Here is a 26013-nt window from a genome sequence, read left to right as displayed (position 1 = left end):
TTTTAAGCTAACAATTACAGTTAAACACACACTGATGTTACCATCTTGCAGGAGTTCCTTGTTGTTCAGGGGTGGTACTCCAAGCACACTTGGTGGTATGCTGTACTGAATTTTATTGCAGTAACAATTAGCCACTTATGGACCAAGATTCCACCCTTTCTATATATTGAAATGGCCAAAGCATACAAACATTTCAAAGATGCAGATACATGTATGCCTTTTACGCAGACTCTCAGAGAAAAGAATTAGAATTGAGTGTTTTCAAGTGCAGCTGCCAAGTGCTGGCATAGGTATAGGTGTAGAAACTCACAGTCTCGGACAAAGGCAAATCAACAGTAGGTAAAGACTATAAAATTATACTTCTTTATAGATGTTATTTCTCATAACTCTGTGAGTGCAGAAGTATTGGCTAATAATATACAGTTGTCAAGGTATTATTCTATTATTCCTATTATTCTCTTCTCTACCACTTTGAATATCATAGGATAATGCTGGAAGATAGCTTCCCCACTCCAGGACCATGTAGCTAGGATAGGTTAAGTACCACCTAATATAGTTATTTATATAGTTCTTTCGTTTATCAAACATATTGCACAAATGCATTTCCTTTGAATTCCTTTTTCAAATTATTTCCTTCAGCACGAAGGATTTTACATATGAAAGTCCCTCACAGATATAATTCATAAGCCTATTATATGACTTAACTGCTGAAAATAACCTGTTTTGTTGTTTTGTGATACATGCCAATTTTTCTGCTGATTTTCTTTCTCCTGTAAGTTATATTTTTTCCTTGCTGACTAACTACTACTCTAAGCAGAACTCAAGACTGAAACAATGAAAAAAACCAAACCAGTCTCACTAACTACTACACTAAGCAGAACTGAAAACTGAAATGATGAAAAAAAACAAACCAGTCTCCTACCAGTTCTTAAAACACAAAAGCCTGCTCTCCTTCAGAAACTCACTCAGGTTATCAAGGTATGCACAAGATATACACAGGATATCATGTGGCACCTTCAGTTTTAGGTATACATGGACACACAAGCTATATAAAATGAACAGTAAGCCTTTTCATTTGTAGGGACATAGATTCATAGAAATCAACGTGTCTTGAAGAACTGTAGCAGAAAATAGAAGATTATTCAATTGGATCAAAAACTCATGTCATGAAATAGGAAATAGCAAGAGATGCAGAGGCTTGGGAGGGGACAAGTGAGCATGTCCTCTGCTAGGGGAAATCCAATTTTTGACCTTCGTTATTAACCTCTCAGTCAGTGAAACTATGGAAAGAGTGATGATACAACCTTAATAATGACTATACAGAAATGACATCTCCTTAGTTCTCCAGACCAAATTGCTTCTATAAAACCGTTACATTGTCTAGAGTTTTTCCTTTAATAAATGTCTAGTTTTTTTGAAAGCTTTGTTCTACTGCATATGGGAGGTAATACAGTGATGATTCATATAATTTTTGTCTTCCTTTCATCAGTGTGTCTGTCTGAGGTTGTTAATTTCATGTTGATTAAACTAGGCAGTACCAGAAACATTGTCATTGTCTTCAGTGAAACCTGGTTGATTCAACTGATTTAGAAGTGGATATAACTCATGCCACTAGAAATATTGCATGGATTTTCTTGGGCAGTTTAATCAGCATTTTCCCTGATCAGCAATTGTTACAAAGGTACTTCAAGCATACACTCATGTTATACTCAACAGAAGATTAAAAAATTTCTCCTTCTGCCCACACTGTTGATCAGAATGACTGCTAATACACACTAATGACAGCTTCATGGTGCTGTCAAACACCACATCCTTTTATTGAGCTTATAATGTTGCTCTCATGTTGTCTGGGAATTTGGGGCACCGTTTTTCTTCTTGAAACTTGCTCACCTGTTGGTGGTCCAATACTCACTTTTCTTGGGAGGAATGCAACAGTTCTCTGACAGTTAATCCACAGTGCTGAAAAACATGTCTTGGATCTTGGAGGTAATTTACACCCAAACATCTCAGCTCCTTTCAGTAACTTTCCTTTGAATTAGCTCAAATGGGATTTCCACTTACAAAGCTTTCCCTACCCATTTTCTGCTGAAATATTGGCTCAAAGAGAGATCAGGGTCTGTAGTTCAAATTGCTGCCACAGCATCTGTTCAGAACATAAGGGAATATGTTACCAAATAAAGACATATCATGGATTATTGTGCTTGATATCTGTAGTTACAGGACAGTGAAATCACTCTGAAAGGATGGTCTCCCAGAGGCTGAGAAATGAATATAGCAAAATTTGGTATGTGTTTCACTGTAGTGAGAGAGGCTGTCCTTTAGGGAAAAGCTGCTGAAAGAGTACTTTTCCCTGCCTGAGGTCCTGTAGGCTTTGCTATCCTCTAATCCTCCAAGGAAAGCACCTGCTGCACCACTTTTATGCAGGGAACAAGTGCTAGGATATGAAAGCCACAAGCATGTGTTAATCCCTTCTTCTGCCCTCTCTTTTTCCTGGCTTTCCTTCTGGTCCTCACCACAACACTGGCCACTCTTTTTCCTAATGGGATATCCGAATTGCATATATCTCTGTATGGGTGCATGTCATCCTCTAGTTCTTGAACATGTCAGTCCCACCTGCAAAAGCACTACTTGGATTTGCACATATAGGCAATGCATTGTTAGGGCTGTTCCTGCTGCAGTTTCATCTTTTAGTGTTGTCAGGGCATTTATGGTATTTGCATGGATAAGGCTTTTCCGAACACTGTTAATTTTCATTGTCTAAATTAATACACATACAATAGGCAAGAAGGCAAGAGAGAAAGAAATTATAGAAGTATTTTCTTTATGAGGTTCCAACTTTTAGCTGATGACAGATAAATAATTATTTATGAAGAATATTAAATAATAGGGGAAAAAAGGTTCTTTCTAGACTTTATTAGTCAAGAAATCTGGCCTCTGACAAGTTCACTAATTTAAGGAGCTGACATTATAAATGCTTTAATCTGTCTTTTTCAATTTCTAGAAACTTTCATTTTCTTTCACTTGCTCACTACTCATTTTCAACAATCACTTCCTTGGTGCTGTTAGCTCCTTCTCTATTAGAAGTCTTTTGTGTTAGCTTGCGTATGCTTACATTTTGTGAGAACTTTCAGCAGCCTTATACAAATCGTGTAATATGTATGTTACTGAATATGGCTAATGTAAAGTGTAGAACCTATAGCTCCTACACGCATTTGCTTATATTCTGCTGAGACAGGATGTAGATAATTTTTTCAGATCATATTTTGTGTATTTTGAGGTTTCAAAGCTGGATGGGCATTTTCACTTGCCTAGTGCTTTTTTGTGGTTTTTTGATCCTCCAGTCCTCTCCTCCCCCATCTTTGTGCATATCTGTGTTGGAAATGGAGCATGATACTAGTGAATTAAGACACAATAATTCTGTGTGCTTAGATAAGAAATTGTGTAAGCAACTTCTCCTCTGCCCCTCAGGCAGATATTTTATATCTTACAGTGACTGAAATTCTGAGAATAAAGTTTGGCGTCACTCACACCTTCATGGAGGTTTCGGTGCTGTGGACTGCTGTCTTCTAACAACTGTTCTCAAGTCTGTGTGGGTTTTGCTTGAGCTTCTGTTAGGTAGTAGTGACTTCTTGCCTCTACTGTGTTGCCCTTGCTAGGAACCACTTCTTCAGGAAGACAAGCATGAAGTAGAATCACTTTAGATTAACAGTTCCATAAAAGAAGCAGGATTTAGAGTAAACACATTCTTGGTTGTGATTTACGGTCTGACAGAAAGAATCTGTATAAAATTCATTATTAGATAGAAGCATCATAAAACTTCAGTAGAAGACTGTGCCTCTAGTTGGTATTACACATCACAGTGTAGACATTCACTTAGGTTACATTAAAAAATACAGGGCAGCATATAATTATTTATACATAATACATAACAATTAAAAACTCAAAATGTCTAATGGGCTGGTGATGGCTGGGCCAAATTTGTGATTACTATCACCATTTTCCAATTAATTACTGCTTAGTTTCATGCGATTTATTGCATAAGGCATGAAGGAATGATTAAGCACGGTACTTAGCATGAGTCCAACTGTACTCTCTTCTGTTGCTTATTTCCAGTGTGATTTCTGACAACCTAGTTAACCTCCATACCTCTTTTTATAGTCTCTAAAATGGGCATAAACAGTCTGTATATGGGGAGCACTATAAGATTTAGTTCATTTCTGTTTGTAAAGCACTTTGAGATTCTTGAAGTGTTCTATAAATTCAAGAGGGGCAAAGCTCTAACTGTGCAGTTTCAAACCCCTCTGCATGTTTTTCTAGTTTAAAAGTCTCTTTGTTTAGCATTCCATGAAAAAAACAGGGACTGACTTATGTTTTCAGAACAATATAGAGAACACCTCTCTGACTTCACAAGTGACTTCAAGCTGAGAACATGTAGCATCATGTATTCAGACACCTCTTTTTTTTCCTTTCCTTGCAATGAAAGAAGAAAATACCCTCCACATACATGTGACTCATACAAGCAAATAAAACCTGCTCCTTTTTCTGAAGTTGTGTTCTAAATTTCACACATTCAATTTCTTCCAGATCACCACAGACCTGAGGCAGCGTTGCACAGACAGCCATACTGGAACTTCAGCCTCTGCACCTATGGCTGCAGGCATCATTGCCCTGGCACTGGAAGCAAAGTAAGATCTGAGTTGTACTCTGAAAAAAAAAATTAAGCATACAGAAGGATCTTTCTGATTGGTCCAGCACCTTTATACAAGGGATCTCAAAGTGCTTTGGAAACTTTGTTATCATAACTTACAGTACCCTTCTGAGAGCAGGCAAGATCTCCATGCTTATTTCACATGCAGGAAAGCTAACGCTGTGGAGGTGTCAACAAGAGTACTCAGTGTTGAAGTAACTTGAAACAATGTTGAGCACAGGTGATTTCCATTAAATGATGTGTAGCATCCTCACAGTGTTGTAAAGCACCTCACAGTGCTGCCCAGATCTGCTCTGCTCTGCAGGCTACTGTAGGTCACCTCCTGCATTCATCAGCTTCCTCTTAGCAATTCTTGAACATTGAAGGAGGTTTTGGGATGATGTTAGGCTACCCTGATAAATTAATATAATATAAAAAGTAAAAATTCTCAACTTAATCATGCTCACACAAGTCTGTTTTTTAACACGGGTTAAGTTCCTCAGCTCTAAAAACCATGGATAATGTAGTTCAGAAGACCTTTAACCTTTAGCTCAGAAACATTTCTGTCTTAACAGACATTTTCTCAACTGCAGGATTTTGTTCTTTATGTCTAATATATATCTTTAATGTGTTTCATGGAGCAGCAAAAATATGGGAGATTTTTCAGGTAAATCTATATTTGAAAACCTTTTGCATTAGTTTGTGCTCTTTTGGATAAGATTTGCAGGTTTAAGGTGGAATGCTCCACCCCAAGTCCTACTCAAAATCAAGTGTTTCTAAGCATTAGGAGATAAATTCTATTAAATTCTGAAGAAAACTAGTTTCCTCTGGGAACAGCCAGTTCCTGTGAATGCAGTAAACAATTTGGACACAATGATAATTTCAAATTGTATGTAATTTGTAACAGTGGAATTATGTTTCTGTGTTTCATATTACTTTTTTGAAGAGAGCTTGGGCCAATATTCAGCACAGAATACTTTTTTGGTGTTGAGTTATAAGAATAATAATAATTTGTAATTGAAGACCTGACATAATCTTAAGTGGTGGAGCACTTGTGTCAATATAATTATTTTTTCTTACTGCAGTCCTTAGAAACAAAGGTATTTTGAAAAGTCAATATAATGCTATTGTGGGTTTTTTAATCTCTTCTTAATCTGTTTTAAAATCATTAAATTCATTCCAAACAATCTGGTAGTACAGATAAGATTGCAAGTGTGTACATTTCATTTTGCTGAACGTTTTTCTTACTATTTCTTAATGAACTGAGGTTGCTCATAATTGGGGTTTTTATGTGATATTTTGTATGCATTTTCCAACAAATTATTCTTGTAATTGAAAGTTTCATAAAGTTATAGCACTCAAGACATACTAACAAGCTATTTCTGATTGCGACATCCTAACACACACTGAGAAGCTTCCACTTTTTTCTCTGTGAACTTTGATGAATATACCAGTGGGAAGTCTGTGTTAGTACCCATGGACTAGTATTTTTTTTTCCAAATTAATAGTTGCTATGATAGGCACAAAGACAAGACTATTAAAGCTTCAAATGTGGTTGTGGAGACAAAATGTGCCTGTAACTAAATATCCTAGGCACTTTTTGTATTTGTAGTACTCTGTCCCATGGAGCTAACAAGAGTTTCAGGGTGCAAATGTGTTGATTTTGCCTCCTTTCAGACTCTGTTCCATTTCATTGTATGGAGGGTTTGTATTTGTTTCTGTATCTTAGCCTGTGTGTTTCAATAGATCCAAAGGAATTACATTAATAATATCACAAATGTGGTTTTATTCATATATATTCCATTCACTAACTTTTCTCTCCTATGCTGTCCACAGCCATTAAAGAAAATAATTTTTTTTTTAAAGTTTAAAAAAAAAGAGAGAGAGAGAAACTAGGGAGAGAAATATTTCCTGGTTTCCCATGCCAGGTTTTTTTCTTTAGGTTGGAGAAATTTTTTGTCTGTGAAGTTATAGATTATGAAGTAAGGCCTTTAATATTACAGGGAGATCATATCATGATATATTGAATTTTAATGTCTGGGATTTTTTTATATGCAATCTATTCAGATTATTTTATGCAGTTTCTAAAGGGTAATTCTTATTTATGTGATTTGAAATTTTGGAATGTATTTTTCACCTGTCACACCTGACAAGTTAGGTGACCCTAACTAAATGCTGGAAATTAAAGTATGCAAAAAGAAACTTTGAAGCCATCTCAGCATTTTCTGCAGTACTTGTAAAATACATGGGATTTAAAGTACACATGAAATGGCAGCATAGTGCAACTGCTTACTGGAACTTGTTTGCATTCAAACAGACTTTGTATTTTTATGGACTCTTCCTTACATTCCATGTTAGTACCTGTACTAATGGCACTAAGTGCTTATATGAGATTTTTTTAAAAGACAAGATGGAAAGGTGTTTTGTAAGTTTAATTACATTATCCATACCGCAAGCTTCTTAAAAATTGTTGCACTTAGTCCTGAACATTTCTTGACTGTGTTTGTAATAATGAATAGTTTCATTCCACTTTGTGCTGGAAAACACAATAAATTATACCGTGGAAGGGCTTCAAGCCTATGAGGTCAGTTTTCCCCAGTAGCCAAGTTCTGTTCCTGGGAGACATCAGGAGTTGAACAGAGCACTAATATGGCCTGGATGTGAGTTAGAACAGCCAAGAGGTTGCTTCAACTCACATGCAAAGGTACATTAAACCAATGGAAAATGAGCGAGGCAGATTTACACTACAACCTTCCACTTTCTTTCTTTGACAAGCCCCATATGGTAGGATTGGCAAATAGCTGATGGGGGATCTCTGGCTTTCCTACTGATTTGAACCCTCCAGTTAGCTGTTTTTTCCAACTGGGACCTGCTCCTGAAATCCTGGTAACAAATCATTTGGGGATGGTGTTCTGCGTGCTACCCCAATTTCCAGTTATGTGAACACTTTTTTTTTTTTTGATCCAGTGTTTGAGTATCAAATGGCATGTTTTCCTTCAGGAATGAAAGAATTGTAGCTGAGTTTCGTATTGTTTGTTTGGAATCCCTGCAGGTGCAATACAGAGTTGTAGATAGGCAACAATTGTCACATAAAGACAGGCGCTATGAGTAAATTGTAAACCAGCAAATAAGTATAATCAATTTAGTCCACAGAGGCAGTAATATTGTTACTAAAAATAAACTACTTGCGTTACACAGTACCATCTACACTTGGTACCAGAAATACCTTTTCTCATTGATGAAAAGTTTGAATTTGGAATTTGGGGGAATCAGAGTCAGGAGAGATAGTATGCCCATATTTGTTCTAGAGGGCACTTCTTCCTTTGAAGAAGCCAAATTTTAAAAAAAACAAAACCTGATGTTTCTGAAGACAGAAGAATACATTATACATCCCCAATTGAACTGCATGTTCCACTGTCTGTAAGCCAATGCATATTTTCCTACCCAAAGTATATAAACTACAGTTTCATGAGTAAGAATCAGCAGCTGAAATGGAAGTATTGGTCTGCTGTGTTTCTACTCTGTGATACACTCAGTGGTATGGCTTTGGAGAGAGTTTATTTTCTTCTATGACTCTCTTCACATGAGCAATATAGAACCATAGAATGCTTTGGGTTGGAAGGGATCTTAAAGATCATCTAGTTCCAAATCCCCTCGGATGGGCAGAGACATCTTTTATTAGACAAGGTTGCTCAGAGCTCCATCCAGTCTGGCCTTTGCATTTTTGGAGTAGTTTGCTCTTAATACTGAAGTATCTGAAAAACACAGCCATTAATTAATTCTTTATTTAGAACCTGTGTTGCTCTTGAGCTTTGACCACCTCTGAAATTGCAGTTATTTGTTTCCCATTTTAAGGTTCTCTTTCCAGTTACATGTAAAGTTGCCAAAGAATAATCATTAGGGCTGAAATTTTCTATTTAACTTGCTATAAACATCTTTAAAGAAAATTCTATCCAGGCATTTCTTAAATTCAGTCTAGGCTAACAACAAATAATGTTTGATTGTGATAATTTTTAACTTTTTCATTGAGATTTTCTGTGTCTGTGCTTTGGAGCAATAGCTAGAAATAAAACAAGTGGTTAGCCATTGTTCTGATGCCAGGGCAATGCCTTTAACTTTTAAAAGCTTTTCAAAAATCTCAGTTGACATTTTCTCAGTTGAGACTTTTAAGAGTTTGGCAGCTCTATCCTCTGTAGTTTCTTGGCTCTCCAAGTGTTCCCCAGACCCAGCTTTTAGAGGCTTCTCTCTGAAGTTACTCTTGCAGTGCTGCTGGCTGTTCACCTTGAGAGCAGGGAGCCCATCTGCTTTTTTCTGTCACTGTTCTAGCGGCAGGAAAACGAGGAGGGTGGAAGACAAGCAGTTTCATGGGACTACAGTCTCCCTAAATTCAGTTTTTTGAGATGCCATCCACCACAGTGTCATAGCTCAACTCTATTAGAAGTGATCAGCATCACTGGACTTGGAAGAAAGGTCAAATCAATAGCCTGGCTACCATGCTAATCATATCTTCCTGCATTAAACTAAAATAATGTAAGCCTTCCCCACCTGCACAGCCACAGCTGGTTCTAAAAGTGGCAACTAACCTAAGGTTTTGCTGACATTCCTTCCATGCTGTTATTCAGCAGACTGTGTGCACTGTCTTTTGGACAGTCCTGTTTTGTTCTTCCTTTGGAGAAGGCACAATAAAGGTTGTGATTCAGATACCTTTCTCTCAAGCGTTTTCTCTTCCCAATTTCATTATTATCAACCTGCAGTTAGGCCATTGTTTGTTTGATTTGGCACTTACGATTTTTTATCTCTGGGAAAAATGCAATACTCTGTAGGCTCTGAATCTTCCACCTCTGTGTGAACAGCGTATTTGGCACAGGTACACCAGAACACCATTGCCGGTGGATGTGTTGCTGCCTAGCCTGCTGTTACTCTAAAGGGATACATCTGTCATGTCCTGTCACAATTTCTTTGGGTTGTATCCTAAAAACCAATATAAAGATAATGCAAAAGATGGATTTTTGGTTTTTTCTTTCACAGTGAGTGTGGTAAAACACTGAAACAGTTTGTCCACAGAGGTGGTGGATGCCCCATCCCTGGAAACATTCAAGGTTGGGTCGGATGGGGTTCTGAGCAATCTGATCTAAACATACTCATAGTATATTTAACATATGAGTGATGTGCTGAAGTTATTTAGCGACTGTTTGAATGGACGGATGTAGTGTGCCTTTCCACAGTGAAACCTGTCAAATATCACTACACTTCAGAATGTAATTGGTTTAAATTATGTGTTCTTAATGAGTGTTAGTCAGCAATTTGGTTTCACACATGTATCACTACTCTTCTTTCTCCAGTACCTAACTTAACCTTTTAATGGAAAAAGAGGAGAAATATGATAATGAGTGTAAAAGGCTGTTGATGGCAATTTTGATCGTAGAGAGATATTTTAATAAAATATCATTAATTGCACATCTTTTTAAATAGAGTTCTACTGAGTATGCTATTAAAGCTACTGGTAACTGACCTTTGACATACAGTACCTTCAGTTGCCATTAATTCTTTTTTAAGGGATTGTCATCACCAGTCAGACTTGGGTTTCTTTCAAAGGGGATTGGGTAAAATTCAACACAAATCAGAAATTAGCAGTAGTGACAAATTTCTAACAAGATATTTGGAACTCAGAAAAGCAGTGTGAGCAAAGAAGGAACTGAAATCTAACTCTGAAGTAAACAAATAGTTTTGTTTGATATACCAGTTGAATGAACAGTGGCTTACCAGGTTGGAAAATGAAAAGACTGCTAGAGGAGAAACTTAAGTTGCATTTATAGGGAAAGACCTACGTGCTAATCACCAAGTACATAGTGTTCATTTCTTTTCTAGCAGGAAGTTAACAGGATTACGTGCAGAGTTACATGACAATTAGAACATATAGGGATGTCAGACATGTCAAAACACAGACATGTCAAAACACGTCAATAATGTATCCATGACTGGCTAAATACTTATTAAACACTGGAGTCCATTTTTCTATCTTCTTATTTTCAGGATTGAAATAGTTATGGTGTAGACCATTTAAACACATAAGCACAACGATAGAGGCTGTCTTAATGCCTCATTGCTTCTAAAATTCTGTGCTACAACAGAAATCTGCACATTGATTCTTTATATGACCTAGGAAAGAAGAACGTCTCCCATTAGCATAGCTAAAATAATCCTGTGCATGAGTCTATATATTGGAGTCATTAGGACAGGTAGTAGGGTTGTAGATCTCATAGGAAAATTTGACTTATTACTATTTCTTATGGGTTTTTTTTAAATGTATCAATTTCAGGGTGGTGCTATGTGATGAAAATGATCTCTTACTGCTCTACAAGATGTCTAAGACGCAGAGACTCTTTTTTATAGCAATAATTATTCACGTCTGTTCTCTCATAGCTAGGATTTCCAAAGAAGGTTATTTGATAATTCCAAATTGCATGGTGACCCTCTTTTTAGTGACCCTCTGATACCGTATTTTACCTCCATCCTTTGGAGAAAAGTTTATGTATTCTTTCAGCACTTCTCATCACACTGCTATTTTTGCAAGAAACATTTTTTTCATATAGGCTACATTTATCACATTCAGATTGCTGATTATGAAGATAATGTAGCAATCATTATTCATGTTGCTAACCATATAATTTTGCTAAAAAAAAAACCCCCAGCAACAGAGCAAAGTTTTGTCCTATTTGTTTATTGCATTGAGTGATATTTTTTCCACCTGTTATTTACTCTGAACAATTATTATTGGCACAGTATCACTATGCCAAAGGATAGAGCCTGAATTCTTTACTATTTTCTGGATTAGCCCAATTGTCACTAGGGAGACTACTTGTGGAATGAAGAAATCAGATTTGGCCAGAAAGGATGATCTACTCGTAATTTCTAAAGACCCTGCTTAAAGATATAATTACTGTAATATATTTTATTCTTCTTGCTTCATAAACATTTTGAGAAACCTGAAGGAAGAGAGTTGTACCTTAGAGTATGACTATTGGTTAAGGACACAGCATTCGTTATTTTTTGACTGCTGCACAAGCACTTTGGTATGCACTTCTGCTTATTCTGGTTTGATTTTGAGTATTGTGTGGTATGTATAATCCCAAGGCAATTTTAGATGAGACATTGAGAAATAAAATTACTGGACGGAAAATGTCCATTTTTTAAAATCAGTCAATTAGTTTGATAACTGTTCTTGTTAATGCATTTGTTCATCTCAAGATATTTAGCCATTAATTCTTCTGAGATTATTCAAGTAGTAAATCTATTAACATCAGTGACACCTTGTCTGGATCTGAAGCCCTCCCTCATGGCTAGCAAAAAACTATTTACTCACTTAGGAGCCAATTTTGACATGTTTTACAAATCCTTGACCAATTCTGTGATTTTTGCGGATGCTTTAAAATTGACTTCTAGTCTATCTTGTTTAAAAATAAGTTAAAAAGTCCTTCTTTCTTCGAATGAACTGCTATTTTGACATAATTCCAGTTTCTATATTTTTCTTTTTTCTTTTTTTTCTTCTTTTTTTGGTTCAAGTTTCTGCAAAAAAAATGGCAAATAATTGCAGACCTATTTTGTTTCAAATGAGGTGTCTACTGTAGAGAGAAGATTTCAATCTGACTACAGTGAAGGAGCTACACTAGGCTTCAGAAACTGATTTCAATGTTGTTCATATGCTGTTAAATCTCTTAGAAATAAATATGTCCAAGTTGCCATTCCTTGCGAAGAAAATGTAGAAATCTTATGGATTACACAGTAAGCAAGCAGATTTCAATATTGCATAAGGGACAGACTGATTTAACTATGTACATACAATGTTGTGTCCTGAAAATCAGATTTTTGATCAAGATTTTCTGACATAGAAAATCTTACATTATTTTTTATTATTACCTAAGGATAGGAAATAGAACAGCAAATGGCTCGGTTTTCAAGATCTACCATGATTTTGTTTTTAGAAATAAATCGTAATTCTGAGAGATAATCTCATTTGTTGACTGATCAACTAAGTCTAGTTTATGTGAGGCTAGTATTATAAAGTGAAAACTGCTATATCCTTAGATCCTTTATCTAGACATAGTTAGATCCACCATTAGGTCCATCATTCCTCTTTAAATAGTCGGTTTAGTGTTCTCTGTCTTGATTCCCTGCTTTAGAAGTTGAGAAGAGCATTTTAGTGCCTTGTTGTTTTTCACCACTATCATGGACAACTTGCTTTATAAAATAACAGATTGTTCAGATTCCAGATTATAAAGAATGTAGCTCTCAGGATTCCTGGAGGTCTTCCTGAAGTCTTGGAACATGTTTTTCTAAGACTTTACACTGGCTCCCAGTGAAATTCCTGAGGTGGTATAAAATCTACTTTTTTTTTTCCTGAAGCATATTACGTGACTGTACAAGTATCCCCTATCTTGCAAACCCTTAATGCTCCTTACATTCCATAAGGTTTTTTTAATCTTCTTTTTCAGTAGTTTTTACCAACTCAGTTGGATAAACAATTACTGTCATTCTAGTCCAACAATCTAGTGTGAGAAATCGCACCATAAGAAAAAAAGTACCTATGGGCATATTAGTGTTTTAAAAAATGATTAGGGACAGAAGGCATAAGCTCTCATTAAGTACAACAGAATATTTTAAATATCGTAATACCCTTATATCTTGTAGCCAAAACCAGAGAAATTGAATGGCTGTGAATTGATAGAGTTTGAAAGAAATGACAAAAAAATCTGGCTACAATTAATGAGATGTTTATTTAGAACTCACCTTCCTTCTTGAGATATTCCATCTCCTCTTTCTGTTTCAACCACAAACATGAACAGGACTTTCTGTGTTGACTCTAAAAAAATGCGTGCCGCTTCCTGTGATGCCCCAGATGTTGGTGGAAAGGTGCTAGGTTACATCAGCCTTCCCATGGTCCACACAAACTCACTGGGAAATGTTCTCCTGTGGAAAATTTACATTCAGAATTAAAATCATATTACTGCAAAGGAAATGAGAAAAATATGTATAGTTCCGTGTTTTTTCACTTTTGTTTCATTATGCCATACAATCTTGTCACTTAAAAGAATTCTGACATTTTCAGGCAACTCCTACTTATTTTCAAGCATATGGTTTATAAGGCTGTAGGAAAATAAAATGTGTAAAAATGAGTTACATGTGATTGAATGTCGTATATGTCCCAAGTTTTTCTCTTCTGTATGGAATGACAGACCATGATTCTGCAACTTGTTTTCATTTTCAGTAATTCCACCAACACAAGTTAATTTCCATTGTTTAATACCCAAGAATTTATATCTACATGCACACAGAACACAGGCTAGGAGGGAGGTTTTCTATAAACAAATTGACTACTGGTTTGCAGTAACTCCTCTGCACCTACTGCCTTCCCCTAAAGCTGCAGCTTGTGGAAACTGAAATTTATCACCTGGAAAACTAAACTGGTGCATCTTGAATGAAAAACAAAGTCTCCATTTCTTCACAGATTGTCTAATGTATTCACTGATTGCTTTCTAATTGCTTGATTTTGGCTCACAGGATAAGCAGGATTCTACTTCCATGTGTAAGTGCCATAAAGCACTGATTACCCAGGTATTTCCAAAAAGACATTCGTTTGACAAAACAAGTCCTGGAAGGTGTGAACAGTGCGTGTGGGATGCCACTCTGTGCAACATTCATTTCTGTACATCAAACAGAGAGACGAGTGAGATTTTTCTGTCTTCCCTGTCAGGAAGACTTAAAACATTTCTGCATGTTTGTTGTTGCCCTCGGTGTGTTTTATCAAATTATTTCTCTTTGAAATTTCTTGTAACATGACTATGTAACTTGTAGCTCTTGTAAATTGTTTTAATTGTATGGAGTCACTCCATGTGACAGCAATGTCCCCCTCATCCCAGATTGTGACCCATTCACAGTCACCCCTGAGCTGACCTTCCCCACACACTTACGGCTGTTGTTTTGGTGTACTTTCTACCAACAAATGGAAACAAGAGCCCAAGTATAATCCCATGAAGATAAGTGCTGAGTCTGAGTCGCTTTTCTGGCGGTCCAAATGACTTCCTAGTCTGAGAGACACAAGAGCATGTCTTAAGAAACTGAACCAAAGTTTCCCAGGTTTTCAATGACTGCCAGTCCTGGTCAACGTAGACTGCCAGTTCTGAGTCTGATAAACTTCATTCTGGTCTGTCTTCATCATTACGGCTGAGTGGAATTGTGGCAGTGTGTGCAATAGGGGCAGATAATGATCCTCTGAGAATGATACTTAGTGACTGGTGTTCTACACCACAGTACTTTTTTCCTCTTCATTATTTGATGGCTCACTTTATCATTCCCTCTATTAAACTGCATTTTTAAAGACAATGCTAGAAAAACTGAAAAATTGGAAGGAGAAAGAAAAAGTACCCCAATGATTGCGCATGTAGATCATCTTTTAAGTGAAGAAATTCTCCTTGATGTGGATATAGAAGAAACAGGAAAACTGCAATCCCTAAAGATTTGCCCTAGTCCTACAAGATAAACGTGTATTAAAAATAGTGAGGATACAGATGGCATCTTCTTTCATGTTCTGGGTGGACAGGTTATTAGGAATCCCTTAAAGGAGTACACATCTGTGCAATCAGCTACTTGTTCTACAGTCCCTTAAAGGAATACATATCTGTGCAATCACGTACTTGCTCTGTAACTATCCAGCTCTCCAGATGCAGTGCTGACTGCTTGGTCCTCTTGAAAAATACGCATAGACCCTCAGTGAATTCCAAGACCAGGGGTAGTAGGCAAATTAATAACAAGAGAGGCACCTGAAATAAGTTCAATAGGAACTGGAAGTCTAAAGCAATTGCCAGCTTGAGCTAGCAGATAGTGAGGTTGAGTAGAGCTTTTCAGCAAGCCAGAAGTTTGATTTCTTCTCCTTTGCACTGATTGGAGTGCAGTAGTTGGTGGTCATAAAAGTTGCCTCTGTGTGAAATGTGCTCCTTCATCTTCCCTTAGGTTTTATACGATAGAATGTTATCATCTGTTGTTGCAGTCTGCTTATTGCAAACCTCACAGATGTATAAATAATTTCATGTAGTATTTCTGTAAAATTAGGACATGTTGTTTTGAATGGAGCAAAGGAAAGCTGATGGTTGTTTTGCTTTGGATACTTTTCAGCTTACATGACCTTGTATCCCTACATCCTGGTAAAATATGTCTGATCTGTGACTTTGTCTTTCCCCTTTTTCATAGTCCATTTCTGACCTGGAGAGACATACAGCACATTATTGTCAGGACTTCACGTGCAGGACATCTGAATGCTAATGACTGGAAAACCAATGCAGCTGGCTATAAGGGTGAGAGCTTTCTTTCTTCTTTGCCATCACAAACAATATATTATTTGATATTTTTGAAGAAGAAATAATCTCAAGTAGTTTGTCTGACCCCCTATGCTGTGCATAGTTTGGAGACTTTTCAGTCTCAGTCTGATTGGACCTATCTTCTTTCTCTTACATAAGGGAAACCTTTTAGAAGGACTAAACCAAAAAACGTCAGCTACAAAATGCATTGGCCAGATCTTCTTTAAATCCCTTTAAATCCTGTCTCATGCACTGCTGGCAGAAGACAAAGTAAATTAGTGGTGTCTAATTTTTCCTTTTATAGCTAGTGTTCTGATAAAATAGTCTAGAGTTGAACATGCAGCAATTTCTGAATTTCATCCATGTTCTTATTCAGAATTACTGACAATTTTGATTTAAAATGACAAAATGGTATTTTCAAACTTCTTTTTTTTTATTATCAACCCTATATTATTTATATGTAGAATTTCTGTCAGATTTAGGATAAAATCAAATCTTCAGCTATCATGACTTTTAGTGGGGCCTACTATACTACTCAGTCACCTGTCATGTAGTTTTCTAAAATCTTGTACAGTCTTGTAAATTTGATTAAAGCTACATCTTTTAAATATGTTTTCTTTTTTGTAATGCAAGTAGAGGTAAATGCTTGTGCCATTAAATAGGATATATATTTTCAAGATGGGTTAAAACTGAACCTTGAATCCTTACAATGTTGTATTTCAACGCAGATTGTCTGCTGATTCCCATTCACTACATTATTACTGCTTTCAATTTGTATTGCATCCAAACAAAACCCTAGAATGGCTTCTTTCTGATTTTCTTTTCATGAGAATTCCACCCGAGACTGACATAGTTTTTCAAAGATGAGAGTTGATCTGTTTTGTTCCAAGATCTCCCAAGAGATAAATGTAATATACAAGAATCATCAAATCTTTAACCCGGTTTCACTTTAAAACTGAAGCCTAGATTTAATCTATTTCAGATCAAGGCACTGTTACCACAGAGCATCTTTTAATATATAATTCTGACCTATGACATTTCTGCTGCAATGGAATAGAAATCAAACAAAAAAAACCACTTGTTTTTTGATCCAAACCTTTCTATCCTCTCTAACTACAGAGGATAGATTTAGAAATAGATATTTAACTTGAGCTTCCTAATCATTTGAAGGTTCATATGTTCAAGGGCCTGATTTTGTCCCAGTTAAAAGTGCATGTCCACACACAAAAAACATACATAATGAGAAATACATACTTCCTTAATTGCAATAACATTACATAATTGTTATTGTAAAACATCTCCCAGGATTTAAAAAGTTTTGGCAGGAGATCGTTACTGTGTTGTTACTGTATCATCAGTTTGTTGAAGCTATATGAAGGTCAAAGAACACTTTTCAAGTAGCATAAAGCAGAGGTTTTTTTTTCTATAACTCACTTCCAAATTCTATATTTTTATGTTTTTCCAGTTGTTGCCTAAGAGAGTCAAACACCCTGGGAGACATTTCACAGCAGCTGTCACTCATTATCAAAGGAAAGGTCACACTAACACACCCAGCAGTAGCAGTATTGGCAGCAGGACTTACACTGTGGGACCATTGGAGCCTGCTTATTCTGAATCCGTGGAGCCACACATTTTTCTATGCATTATAGCATGTATATATCTATAGTAAAGAAAAGGGGTGGAAGAAGGTTTCTTCTCCACCTGTGTTAAGTCATGAATATAGATAAGCTCAGCTGGGTAACTCGGATTCAGAAAAAACAGCTTGACCTGGCAAAACTCCACTGTGGACTCCATGGTGGAATTGAAAAAGAGGAAGACAATCTAAATGCCTTTACCTCTGTACAGCTCAGGAGTCAACCTTAACCCAAATAAAAACAGTAGTTTTAGCTTAAATTATTTTGGCAACTTAGGCTGAGCACATGGTTCCAATAACAATACAGCTCTCTTTAAACCTCTATTGGTTTTGGAAGAAGGAGAAGAAAAGATTTAGATTAAATCACAACATCTGAACCTGAATTAAAAGGGGGGTTTGCACACTGCTGCTTGCAAGACTGAAACAGGTTTTTTTACTATTGCACATGCCAATATTTAGTATAATATTACACTATTATCCTTCACTATCACAAAGATAGTGAACCCACATAGAACAATTGAAGTATGGTTTTTCATAGATGAACTACTCTGATCAGAATGGGTTCCTTAAGGAATTGTATCATAATTTTGTTGATAACAAGATACATATTTCTTCCACAGTATATTCCTAAGAAGAGAAGGGATGGGAGATTATTTTTAATTATCTAAGGAAAGACAGTCACAAGTATCAATCTGCTTTTCTTCAATGCATACTAGTGGAGGAAGAAGAAAACGAGAATAAAGAGAGAGACAGGCTTGCCCCTTTAGAAATGAGAACTGAAAGGGTAAAAAACAGCAAAAACTTGGAAAAACCTCTCACTCAACAAAGGGTCAGCAAGAGCTGGTAGTTGAAAGTGGGTCAGCATGCCATTTCAGAGGGCTGTTTTGCTGGTCTGCATGGCAACCCTCTCCCTTTCTATAGTCCCTGGCAGTGTTTTGCTACTGCAGAACACACAGAAGGAGCTCATGGATGTCATTACTGGTTTCAAGTTCTCCTTTTTTTACTGTCTTACATTTATACAAAGGAAGATTAATTCATGAAAAACACTTGAGCCAACTAGTGATTTGCTAAAGCGGTTCTGGTTATTTGTTTAATTTTCTGGCAAGTAAACAACATTTGTTAAATGCATGTCAAAAGAATTAGGAATGAACAAGAATTTTTTTCTTTTTTTTTTTTTTTAGTTGTTTTCTTGTGAGACAGCATGTATTTTTTCTTAGGAACTTGTTACTTCGTAGTCTCAAAAACAAAGACTTGAATGCTCATTTTAGGATCTTCTCTGGTTAGTTTGTTTGTCAATAGAGGGAGCTTTTAATAATTAAAGCTGTTAATTACTGATTTTACGGAAAAATACTTGAGAACATCTGTTTTTGTGAAGATATCAAAACTGCTGATCTGTTTCTGCTATGGCAGATTGTATGCAAAGGCTCCTTGTTCTGCCAGCTGTTTGGTCAACAGCAGAGCCTGCAACTGCATTCATAAAAAGGAAATTCTGTGTTAATTCTAACCTATCTCTGGATTGAAAGATACAAAACGAAACACTGCAGTTTTAAGAAAAACGATCAAACCATGTGAGCAGTTCTTTGTAAATGAAGCTCCAAATACTGTCAAAAACTGCCTTTGGAGAAACAGACCATTCACTAATTTGTAGGGAGATTTTTAGAGAACATACTTTACTCTTCCTGGCTCTAAAGCGTAGACAATAACACTTCAGTACAGTGAAATAAAATGCCAGTGAAAGATAAGATAAAATGAAATCAAAACTCTAGCCACTTTTTTCAATTCCAGACCATTCCTAGGCTCAGTGGAGATATTATTCCTACAGAAACTGAGTCACCTCAATTGCCAAGGAGTAAGAGACTACCAGAGTTATGTCACATCCCTTTAGGTTAGCCAGAGTATCTGCTACTTCCACCAAAGAGTGACCAGTGAGAAGGATTGGTCACTTAATGTTTTACAGCCTTTTAATATAATTGCTTAATCGCAATAATAAATAAAATTGGTGATTATTCTTGTTGTGAGTAGAGCATTAACAGTCTGGGAGTGAGAAATAGACAAGCCTATCTAGGCTCCTAAATAAGAGACCTAGACTGGACAGATTTAAATAGTGGTAACCAGTAGCCAGGAACAAATTCAGAAATGAGCTAGAAAATCTTCACAACAACATGTGCATTTCAGAGAACACAAATAAACTATTCATAAACACCCTACTGCATGTTTTCTATAACTTTTAAAATATAAATAAATTTAAAATTATGTTCTAAAAATGTCAGAAGTTGGCATAAGACTTTTGAAAAATAGCAAGCCCTTTTCAGTGGTTATGTCAATGAATCAAAGCTCTTCATATATCAAAAGACCTTCCAGTCTTACAGATGCTTTCTGATATTTTCACATGCCATTGGCAGCCAATATCAGCTCTATCCAGCCCTGATACCCATACACACAGTGGATGGAGCAAGGGAAACAGGAGCTTTGAGTTTGGCTGTTGTAATATCCCACCTCTGTTTGTTGTCAATCAAACACCAAACACATGAAGTTGCATTGATCTCTGTAGAAATGAGGAAAATCATATTCTATGCAAGCTAGACTAGGTGATTTTTTGTGCTTGAAATATTAAGGGAAGAAGACCAGCCTGGCTGAACAGAAAACTTTGCCTGGAATGCAGGGGAAAAAGGTCAGTGTATCACCTGTGGGAGACCATTGGCAGGATACTCAGGAGGACTACAAGGATGTCATGAACTGCATGCAGTGAGAAAATTGGAAGGGACAAAGCCCAGCTAGAACTCAGTTTGGCTCCTGCAGTAAAAGCCAACACAAAATGTTTCTATAAATACAAAAGGAGGGTTAAGGAGAATCTCCATTCTTTATTGTATGCAGGAGGAAAGACAATGACAAAGGATGAGGAAAAAGATGAAGTAGTTAATACCTTCTTTGCCTCAGTCCTGAATAACAAGACCTATTGTTCTCTGGGTACCCAACCCCCTGAGCTGGAAGACAGGAATGAGAAGAAGAATGAAACCCCCACAGTCCAAGCGCAAATGGTCAGTGACCTGCTATATCACTTAGACACACACAAGTCTCTGTGATCAGTTGGGATCCACCCAAGGGTCCTGAAGGAACTGGGGCAACAGCTCACTACTTTGTATCATTTACCAGCTGTCCTGGTTAACTGGAGAGGTCCCAGTTGACTGGAAGTTAGTAAATATGATGCCCATCTACAGGAAGGATCAGAAGAAGTATCTGGGGAACTACAGACCTATCAGTCTAACCTTGGTGCCAGGGAAGGTCATGGAGCAGATCATCTTGAGTGCCATCATGTGACATGTACAGAACAAACTTTGACACTGTTTCCCACAGCATTCTCCTGGAGAAACTGGCTGCTTATGGCTCAGATGGGTGCCCAGTTTGCTGGTTAAAAAAATGGCTAGATGGCCAAGCCCAGAGAATAGTTGGGAATTGAGTTAAATCTAGCTGGTGGCCAACCACTCGTAGTGTTTCCTAGGGCTGAGCACTGGGGCCAGTTGTGTTTCATGTCTTTACCAATAATGTGGTCAAGGATATTGTGTGCACCCCCAGTGAGTTTGCAGATGACACTAAAGTGGGTGGGAGTGTTGATCAGCTGAAGGAAAGGAAGACTCTGCAGAGGGTTCTGGAAGGGCTGGACCGATGGGCCAAGGTCAGTTTTGTGAGGTTCAATAAGCTGAAGTTCTGGGTCCCCCACTTTGGTCACAACAACCAGTGCTACAGGCTGGGAGAGGAGTGGCTGGAAAGCTACCCAGCATAAAATCTGATCAGCAGAGGCTGAACATGAGCCAGCAGTGTGCCCAGATGGCCAAGAAGCCCAATAACATCCTGGATTGGATCAGAAATAGTGTCCTCCTATACTCAGCATCAGTGAGGCTGCACCCCAAGTCCTGTGTTCAGTTTTGGGGCCCTCACAACAAGAAAGACATTGAGATGCTTGAGCATGTCCAGAGAAGGGCAACAGAGCTGCTAAGTCTGATGAGGAGCTTCTGAGGGAGCCAAGCTTGTTTAGCCTGGAGAAAAGGAGGCTTGGGGGGTCCTTATCTTTCTCTGTAACTACCTGAAAAGGTATTGTAGCATGGTGGGAGTTGGTGTAACAAGCAGTAGAACAAGAGGAAATGGCTTCAAGTTGTGTCAGAGGAGGTTTAGATTGGATATTTAGGAAAATTTCTGCTCTGAAAAGGTTGTCAAGCACTGGAGCAGACTGCCCAGGGAAGTGGTAGAGCCACCATCCCTGGAAGTATTTAAATGTTATATTGATGTGGCATATGGAGACATGGTTTAGTACTTGGCAGTGTAAGGTTAGTGGTTGGACTTGATGATTATAAGGATCTTTTCCAACCTAAAATATTCTGATTCTAAGTAGGCAGCTGGCAGCGAGAGTTCTGGAAAAGCAAATGTATTTTTGGAAAAGGCAATCTAGCCCTGTATCCATGACCGTCTTCAACAGATTGGTAGATATAAAGTCTCAAGAGAGATGTTAGCACTCACATAGGTAATCATTAGTCTTCTATTAGCCGACTTGGTTAGATTATTTGGAACCTTTTTGCATTATAACCCCTGATTGGAAGTTGTTTGAAGTCAAAGCAGCATTTAGATTAGCATCTGGAAAGGAGAGAATTAAACTATCTCCGATTACTAGCTAGTCTAACAGTGGCTGAAAGTGTCTCCCCCAGCACTGACAGAACATGTATGATAGGAAAGGTCTGTGTCCTCAGGAATCTCATCCACATTTAAATATCACAGAGTCAATAACATAACATTTAGAAGTGCTTCATACAGAAATCATTGTCATGGCTAGAGAAAAATCCATGGTGGGATTTGGAAATCAAGATGGTTGAGGAAAGTGGTGTAAGTTGCATATTTTAGCTGCAAGTTTAAAATTACTGTCATGTTTTTGGAGGGACACTGCAACCTTTCTAGGTGACTGTTGTTTCCTTCCCACATGTAGCAGTTCAGTTTGCAGCTATAAATAAAGTTTTCCTTAACATAATATTAAAATTGCATTAAGAATTTTTCAGTGTTTCATATGTTAAACTCAAAGAAATTGTCAGGTAACTGAGCTCTGCTAGCCTTGGGAGCTGGAAAGTATATTGAACTATGCAGCCTAGGTTGTGGTTATTGGAATTTTTTTTCTCTCTAACACAAACTGAAGTCCACACAATGTTGTTTCCAGTTGAAAGACATTTAAGATCAGGAGTACGTCTGTATAGTTCCAGAAATGAAGGTGTACAAAGCAGGAGAGGGAATCTTTCAGAGAAATAGAGAGGCATAATTACTTTACCCAGCCTCAAACTCTTCATCAAAGCTTCTCATTTACTTGTTGAGTCTGCAACACTGTTTTCTTCTGTCTCTGAGAAGCAAGAAATGAATCTGTGAATGTAAAACAGATTTTAAGCAGAAACCTCAAGCCTGTGTTGGGATACATAAAGGAAAGTGGATGAGCATTTGATCTTAGAGTTGGTTGCTTTCTTGGGATCATATATTGTGAGTCAGACTTACCAGTGTTTTAAAATGTAAATTAAATGGCTCTAAAGTAGGAATAACAGCAGGCAAGATGCATAATTAAGCTTTACATTTGTATTATAATAACACTCAGAATTGTCACCAAACTGTGATCAGCATAGCAGACAAAGTATTTAAACTAGTGCCTCAGCTCAAGAACTGAGATGACTTCATGACCATTTGTCTTAGATATAAAGCAATGCATAATTACTATGCTCTGCAGCTCCCTAGTATTCCAAGCATTGCCAAGTGGACTTACATCACTAAAAGGATGCATACTATGGGAATGATAACCCTTGACATTACTTCCTTTTAAGAAGCTCAACTCAGACCTTTATGAAAACTCTGCAAAGGACTTGGGGGGTAGGGAGGAAGGAGAGGGTTAAAAGTCTTCCCCTATGGACTCATAACCTAAGAGCCTGCTATGTAATGTGAAGTGGAAATTCCTACTTGGCAATATTAAGAAAGAAGAACCAGGATCAAACAATTTAAAAAATGACTGATAAAGTGATGCAATTCTCCAAAGCACAAGTTCTTAATTATAGATGTTGAACACTGAATTTTAAAAGAAAAGTCTTTGAAAGTTATGACCTCTTTATATACTAATTATTGATGCTGTACACTTGTGCGAATGTTATAGACAAATATCTAGCCATGCTTGTATACATCCAGGGCAATGGTGGACATCTTATGCGTGGAGAATTTCTATCTTTTTAAAAACCAACAAGCCTTTAAGAACACCGAAGCTTTTCACTGCTGTTGCTTTGCTATAGGGCCTTTCAGTAATTGCAAAACTGGTTGTAGTTTTCTTATCAGTGTACCCACTTTAATGGAACTAGGATTCAGGCTGATTAGGAAGCAGATCACACCATCTACAATGTAGTGTTTTAAGCCCTTAAGACATCCTGTCATGGTGTAGAATTTCTCGTAATAATAGGGGCTACAACTCAGATCAGTTAGGTGCCCTCCAAAAAAATCAGGTTTTGAGGAGTCACTTTTTAAGTGAGGTGGTGCTGAGCTTCATCCACAACTGCCCAGCTATGTCTGTAGACTTGGCTTACTGTTTATCTTCCTTTTGCATCAGGTTACTGATGAGAATCTACTACATAGCTCTATGGGAATAGTGTGAAGTCGGCTCAGTTAATGAATTTCTCTGTTTTGGGGTAAGGTTGGTAAAGTTTTAGTTCTAAAAATCAGCATCATTATTATTAAACAATTTGCAAAAGGTTTTATTGTGATTTTTCTGAGTATTTGTACCCTTCCTCTGCCAAAATCAGTCAGGAATTAGTTTGAGTGTAAATATCCTGCTGGAGCTCTGACACTTCAGAAGAGATAGAGCCATTGTGTGGGATAGAACAAGAAGGATGCCATGTGCCTGATACATCTGACAGCACAGAAATGCTATCTTTGTGTTTTCTGATAGCAATCTGTCGGGATTTCCACTTACAGTGCCTTTGATTCATGTGTCATAATCTATTCTGAGCTGAAGCCTAGAACAAAAGGTGTTTTTATTGTTTGATACAATGAAATTACATTTGGCTGCTTTTGAGCTACCAAGGAATTCTAAATGTACCTCTGAGGGTAAATTTTCTCCTAATAGAGGAAATGATTACATTCTTTTAAAAGGTGTTCCATGGTGCAGTCACAAAATGGCTTTTTTTGTTTAAAGAAAATTTGCAAACTGCCATGCTTTTCAATGGATCTTTGTGCTTTTCGTAAAAAAAATAAAATTGAAGTCCGGTTTAAAAAGACTACTCCTAGTTAAAAAATTATAGTTTCTATTACTGTAGATGCTTCTTAGCCAACTTTATTTTGGCAAACATTTTTTCTCCCCTCTAAACACATATAATCCTCAGATTTATTCCATTCACATAAGCTGACTTATTTCAAGGGATATAAATGAATGTCTTCAGTAGAGGCTTTATGATTTGCTGCCAAATGCTGCTGCAGAGAAGCAACAGCTTGTCTATCCTAGCAATTGCCAGCCAGCAGTAGTCAGGTTTTCTGTTTCTGTCACAACTTTGCTCCTTTGGAGGCAGAGAAGTAAGCCAGGCTTCCAGGTCACTGCTTTTCAGCAAGGCTCACTGGTATTTTCTCTGGCTGGTTAAATGTCCCCGTATGCAGGACACAGTAGATACTATGTGCTCTGAGGACTGTGTTAACCTGGTTTACTCATTCCTAAACAAGCACTGGGAAGTAAATTAGAGGATGGGGGGATAAAAACTGCGAGTAGGGGGAAAACTTGTCATGGCTGTGCTTGGTACACATGCTCACTGTTGACTGTGGACCAGCTGAATCCCAAGACTAAGAACTTCTGTCCATAAGCTGCTAACACTCATGAGTGGGGGAACTATTTGAGTGGTACGCGCTGTCGCTACTAGTAGAGCCTGACTGTGGTGGCCCAAAAGTGAATTTCACTTTTAGTCCATTCTGTCAACCAATGTTTACTTAATAACCACATGAGTTTTAAATTCCTGAAATAAATAAAACGTGCCAGGATATGAATGCAAATGGAATCTTGAAATTAATTCTGTAATGTTTTAAGATGGTGTGTTCTTGGGCTATTTTTTTAAATGGCTGCAAAGTCTCATAGAAGGTGATGCAGTGTCGGAGTTGCATACAAGCTATTCACTAAGGAACACTGGCTACTGGAGATTTAGATTCTACTAGCTATCCTACTAGTGTTCTTGTATTTTATCGATGAATAGGAACTTTTTGGAAGAAAATAAAAATGTAAAATCCAGAGGCCTCTTCTTTTTTTGTCAAACCTATTATCAAGTAAAGCCATGGTTAGTATATTATTGAAGAAATTATTT

The 26013-nt window shown here is 37.3% G+C and overlaps 1 protein-coding gene across 5 annotated transcripts in view; it reads left to right on the top strand.

The window, feature by feature from the left end:
• The window catches only part of PCSK5 (proprotein convertase subtilisin/kexin type 5), a 212224-nt gene that overhangs the window by 137341 nt on the left and 48870 nt on the right, over window positions 1-26013 (top strand). For all 5 annotated transcript variants that reach the window (XM_027708433.1, XM_027708432.1, XM_027708435.1 and 2 more), the window contains 2 exons: window positions 4585-4685; window positions 15932-16035. In XM_027708433.1, coding sequence (XP_027564234.1) covers window positions 4585-4685; window positions 15932-16035 — 205 coding nt within the window. The remainder of the gene's footprint in view (window positions 1-4584; window positions 4686-15931; window positions 16036-26013) is intronic.

The sequence above is a fragment of the Neopelma chrysocephalum genome, unplaced genomic scaffold (assembly GCF_003984885.1).
Source record: "Neopelma chrysocephalum unplaced genomic scaffold, ASM398488v2 Primary Assembly neopelma1_96234, whole genome shotgun sequence".
Classification (NCBI taxonomy): domain Eukaryota; kingdom Metazoa; phylum Chordata; class Aves; order Passeriformes; family Pipridae; genus Neopelma; species Neopelma chrysocephalum.
This window is presented reverse-complemented; position numbering and strand designations above follow the sequence as displayed.